The 5702-nt window shown below is 32.7% G+C and overlaps 1 protein-coding gene across 1 annotated transcript; it reads left to right on the top strand.

Annotated features, from left to right (window-relative positions):
* Positions 1–397: 397 nt before the first annotated feature.
* Positions 398–4497, top strand: LOC141677927 (VAN3-binding protein-like). Its single transcript, XM_074484057.1, has 7 exons — positions 398–725; positions 1407–1508; positions 2378–2798; positions 3023–3238; positions 3479–3528; positions 3860–3917; positions 4042–4497. The coding sequence occupies exons 1-7, from the start codon at positions 471–473 to the stop codon at positions 4254–4256; spliced, it is 1317 nt and encodes a 438-aa protein (XP_074340158.1). The 5' UTR covers positions 398–470; the 3' UTR covers positions 4257–4497.
* Positions 4498–5702: the final 1205 nt, after the last annotated feature.

Raw genomic sequence — 5702 nt, 5'->3', positions numbered from 1 at the left:
TTATAAATTTAGAAAATTTCAACTATTCGATTGGTGTATTGATTTGTAATTTATTGGGTGTTTTTTGACAAATTACATTGGTGATTTCATAAATTGGTTAAAAAATTTATATCGATTTATCAACAATTTTAAAAAATCGAACGACTTCTAAAACAGAATAAGGGTGAATAATAATAATAATAATAATAATAATAATAAAAGAATAAATATAATAATCTATAGGCTTTCAATGTACTTTATCGATATCGAAACTAAAAATTAGTTATCGAATTAATTGAACACTTTATAAATGATTATTCAGAAAATTAATCGATCAAATTCCAATTTTTAAATCATGGCCAAAATGGTCACAAATTATATAATTACACAAACATCATTCTCTCTCTTTATATATCTGCCGCTCTATTTCTCTCTCACTTCTCAACCTCTCTCCGGTCCAGCTCCACTTACCCTCCCAAAAAACCCGAAAAATGAACCCGGTTCATTTCCGGCCACCAGAAACTCCCATGGAGTTAATGGAGTTTCTATCTCGTTCGTGGAGCAGCTCTTCTGTCGAAGTTTCTAAAACCCTTAAAGCTAACGCCGTTACTGATGACGCCGTTAAATCTTCCGGCACCGTTTTGGAGAATATCTCCGGCGCCGATGATGAAGATGCCACTATTTCCGGTAACCCTTTTTCGTTTGCTTCCTCGGAAACATCGCAGCTCATGGAGCGCATAATGTCTGTAAGTACTTCTGCATGTGTGTATAGATACATACAATCATTTGTATGTATATTTTGACTTGTTGCAGTATAGATACAGACAAGTTATGTATGTGTTTGAGTTTAGTTTAGTTTTGGTTTGACATAGTTTTGTCTGTAACTTATTGGATTTTTCTGCTTTTTGCTTGCTTTTTTTGATCATGAAACAAAAAAATAAATATTTTTTATTTATTTTATTTTTTTTAAAGATGCTTTAAAAAAGATTAAATTTATCCTTTTGTTTGAAATATATATTCTTGATACAATGGGTAATAGGAAGGCCTAAAAATTTGTTGGGAAGATGAATATATTTATATGGTGGTGTTGGAACTATCAATATCTGAAAAACCATTTACTTTCACTGTTTTATACAAGTACCAAAGTCTTTAGTTGTTTCCTAGGAGATTCAACTTTGAAAAAATATCACAAATTATGGTAAATTTTAGGCAAAGTTGTTCCATCTCTCTGGGTTTTTTATGAATCAGTTTTTTAGTGTTTTTTATATTGGCACCTCCATGTTTCTTCAAAAATTATGTTATATTATTGACTCACATTTTAAGGGGTTGTTTTTGTAGTTAGTGGTGTGATTAATTTAACTTTGTAATTGAAGGGCTTAATTTAAGCTTCAGGAAAGTAGTGATTAAGTTCGGTTTTGTGTAAACAGGATGTATCACCAAGGACATCTGGAAGATTATCCCACAGTAGTGGTCCTCTTAATAGCTCTGTTACTGATACTCCTCCTATTTCTCCCTCTAATGATCTTAAGGTCCTTTCAGTATCCTCTAAATATTTTTATTTATTCTGTATAATGCATATCACATATGGACAGATTAATTTTTTGTGTACTCTCATTATGCGAAAATTGCATGCTTTGCCGGAAATGGATGCGTATCTTGAACCAAGATGGTCTGGACTATTATAATGTGTTGGTTCATATGCTCAGAAATGTTTCATCTTTTGTCTTTTGAAACTAATCTGGAATTGTGGATGCAGAGCATGACTTCTGAGTAAAAAGCTGAGTTTAGAAAAAATGTCTTAGCTTTCTCTTTAACCAACAATAGTACTAATATTGCTTTCACTGTTCCCTTTGTGGTTGTAATCTTATCAGAATAATATTTATCATTTCATTGATCGTTATGTGTGAACTGTAATTTACTGTTTATCAAATGTCTAATGATTTTGTTCTCTCTTTAATGTTATAATATTTTGTTTCTATTTTCTCAAATCTGTGTTAATTTAAGAAACTTATAGTACTTCTTTTTCCGCCTAGTAACAAATTAATATTAAAAACTCCAAGATATATGTATGATCTGAAAGAATCATGATGTTTTTGAATGATGAATAAACCACCCCATATGGTCCATATTGTTTCAAGAAGATAAATGAGAGGAAGTCAGTTGTTATAGAGTTGGTCCTACTTGACCACAATATTTATGAGATTATACCAACTTTGTAGTGGTGACAAATCTGGCACACTAAATTGCAAGTCACAGCTCACAACTTGGCTTTGGTGTGTTTTTAGCCCATCAAGACATTGTTAAGTGGAATGGTTGCTTTCAAGATAATTGTGTTTTTAGCACTTTGACAGTCTACAGAATTATCCACTAACACTAATGCTTGCGTGTGTGTCTGCAGTATTTTCGTGTGAATAATCCGGTGAACACCCAATATAGGAGTACAAATCCTGGTGGTGCTGCCCCTGCCATGGGAGGAAAGACAGTGGGAAGGTGGTTAAAAGACAGGCGAGAGAAAAAGAAAGAGGAATCAAGAGCACAAAATGCTCAGATTCATGCGGCTGTTTCAGTGGCTGGGGTGGCTGCAGCTGTTGCAGCAATTGCTTCCGCCACAGCTGCCTCTTCTGGTACAGGAAAAGATGAAAATGTGGCGAAAACTGACATGGCAGTGGCTTCTGCGGCCACACTGGTTGCTGCACAGTGCTTTGAGGCAGCCGAAGCAATGGGTGCAGAGCGGGATCATTTGGCAACAGTTGTTGGTTCAGCAGTTAATGTGCGGTCTGCTGGTGACATTATGACCTTAACAGCAGTTGCTGCTACAGGTGACTATGTAAATGATACTTAGTGTTATTTGTGTACAAAAATCGTAGAGCTAGAGCTACTAGGCAGGATAATTTACTGCCATTAGGTTTCAGCTTTCTTTTATGTTTGTAAAGCATTGTAATTGACTGATAGTATTGTAGGCTGATTTTGAACAAATTTCTGGACCTTTTTAGTATTGTTACTGATGAGGATACATTTTGGTTTTTATATTGGTGCGTTGTAGCTCTGCGTGGTGTTGCTACATTGAAGGCTAGAGCACTGAAAGATGTCTGGAATGTAGCGGCTGTAATACCTGTAGATAAAGGAGCTAATATTGGCGGCAATCGTGGAAGTAATGTTATATTCAGTGGAGAGCTTGTTCCAGAAGAGAATTTGATTGGTATTTGTAGTCGAGAATTACTTGCTAGAGGTTGTGAGCTCCTCAAGCGCACACGCAAAGGTATAAATTTTGTTGTATAATTATCCCTGCTTTCCTTGGATCCTACGAAATTACATTTCCCTGATGTATATTAAACCACTACATATATGGCAGGTGTTTGGTTTGAGTAAATTGTAAAATCTAGAAGTGTTTGACTTGTATTTATATATATGTTTGAATTGCTGGAATATCACTACAGTTGCCAAATTAGTATAGGTAAATATTCAGATTGGTAGCTGAGTTTTGATATGGATCATGCAGGTGATCTTCATTGGAAAAAAGTGTCCATATATATTAACAAGATGGGTCAGGTTAGTTCCATTTTCTTAATTCATCTCCCAGTTTTCCACTTAATATTGAGGTAATTGGGAAACCTTGCTTAGAGTAGAAAAAGTCCCAAGGTGTCCTTTTAAGGTTGGTTAAATTAACAGACTGGAATTTTACATCATTATCATTCGGGGTTTGATTACATTTTGAAAGGAAAAAGTGGAATCTTCAGAAAATTCTAAGATGAATAGTTAAAGTTCTTCATGATAGAAATGAATGAAGCTGCTTTTTGTGTTGCTTTGTGTGTTGTTCATGTCAGTCACTAGAAATTACAATTTCTTTGTATCTAAAAAAGTGACAAAACGCTTTTTTCAGGTTATACTGAAGATGAAGAGCACACATATTGCCGGGACCATAACTAAAAAGAAAAAGAGTAAGCTGTTACTGCATTTCATCTGTTTTAGCATATCACAGAAGTGGAGCTGAATTTACCTTCATTCCATTAGGGGATTTAAGATCAAGATGTCTTATCTAATTCTACATTTTGAATTCCATAGACATAGTGTTGGAGGTGCTGAAAGATATGCCAGCTTGGCCGGGACGACACTTGCTTGAGGGCGGTGAAGACAGGAGATACTTTGCGCTTAAAACAGTATCCCGTGGAGTGGTTGAATTTGAATGCAGTAATCAAAGGGAGCACAATATATGGACTCAGGGCGTTTCAAGTTTGTTGGTACTTGCTGCCGAGAAGAACAATAAAAATAGATTATAGAATGAATACAAGGCTAGAATCGGAACCTCCGTACATTGGTAGATTGTTATGGTCAAGTGACTCTAGTTTGTGCTTTTGAACTGACTATATGCTTTTAAACATGGTTGGGGTGGGGTGCTATTTTCTCTTTATATTTTTATCTCTCTGTTTTCTTATGTTAGGGCCAATGCTTTTGTACATAGACTGAATTTTTTTTCTGTAAGTTATCAAAAGGCAATTATTAGTCTTTTCCTGGAGAATATGAATTCCTGTCCTCTGTTTCATGTGTTGAAGTGTTAGAGAGTATAAGTGTGTATGAATTTAGGTGAGGAAATTAGTCATGTGACTGAAGGCTTTCTTGATAACCAAAATGTTGTTGATAAAAAAGTGCAATCTTGGACTACGGAGCCAGTCAAAAGGAGGAGCAAAGAATGAAAAGTTTTGAAACTAGTTGCGCAGACATGTTCTAAATCATAAATTTAAAATTTTACAAGTGATAATTTCTATGACCTTTGTTTCAAATTTGCATTGTTAATGTGGACTCATCTCCTCTAAATATAATAGGAGAACAAGATATAATTTCATGAGATTAAAAAGTTTTATTAAAAAGACTAAATTACCTCTGTTTTTAATATTTATATAAAAGATGTGTTTTGTGGGAATCAAACTCAAGTTATTTCATTCAACTATACAACATCTTATTATTGCACCATATTGTCACATGTGCTTTTTATAATATACATAATATGTAAGTGTGCTAAATAAATATTTTTTTTAATTTTAAAGATACTTACTTGAATTCCGCAAAAAAAATGATAGTTAGTTGAATATTTGTATAGTTAATTTTAAAGAATTGAATTTCAGATGTAAAATTAGGCATAATACATAAATGGATTATTATCTTATTTATTAATCATTTTTTAGTTTGAAAATATATCTCATATATTTTAAACATATTTTTTATTATAAAAAGTAATTAAAATATACATATATAATTTTAAAAAAAAAAATTTGAAAATAGAATCGCTTATATATAAATAATCTATATTGGTATTACATATTTAGATAAATTCGAATTATAATGAGTCAATGCATTTTAGAACTTGGCCCATTGTTAAAAAAATACTCGAAATTTGACTACATGACCCGGCCGAAAAACATCGTCACATTTTACGTTTAGTAAATTTTAATTACAAGTTCGGCGAGAATATCTTACCAATAATTTGAAATTTTTAATATCTTATGTTAATATAAATTAATGTGTTTGAGGTCTTTATAGGATCAAGATTATTTATATTAAAATTACTAACTTCATTGGTAACGCATTATTATTTTTGGGATTTGTCCCAATTTTAAGAATATTTGAAATTTGAAATGAGATCTCACTAGATTTGTTAAAACTACGATGATATATTAAATCAATTTACTTTTTATTTTTCACTTTAAAAAAACTAACTTTTTAAAAAG

The sequence above is a fragment of the Apium graveolens genome, chromosome 8 (assembly GCF_009905375.1).
Source record: "Apium graveolens cultivar Ventura chromosome 8, ASM990537v1, whole genome shotgun sequence".
In the NCBI taxonomy this organism is placed as follows: Eukaryota; Viridiplantae; Streptophyta; class Magnoliopsida; order Apiales; family Apiaceae; genus Apium; species Apium graveolens.
This window is presented reverse-complemented; position numbering and strand designations above follow the sequence as displayed.

Bases quoted from the DNA above. Each gene is read 5' to 3' on its own strand.
- LOC141677927 (XM_074484057.1), top strand. From the start codon at position 471: ATGAACCCGGTTCATTTCCGGCCACCAGAAACTCCCATGGAGTTAATG. The intron at 1,509-2,377 runs GTCCTTTCAGTA...GTGTGTCTGCAG, and splicing joins CTCCCTCTAATGATCTTAAG to TATTTTCGTGTGAATAATCC. The intron at 2,799-3,022 runs GTGACTATGTAA...GGTGCGTTGTAG, and splicing joins AACAGCAGTTGCTGCTACAG to CTCTGCGTGGTGTTGCTACA.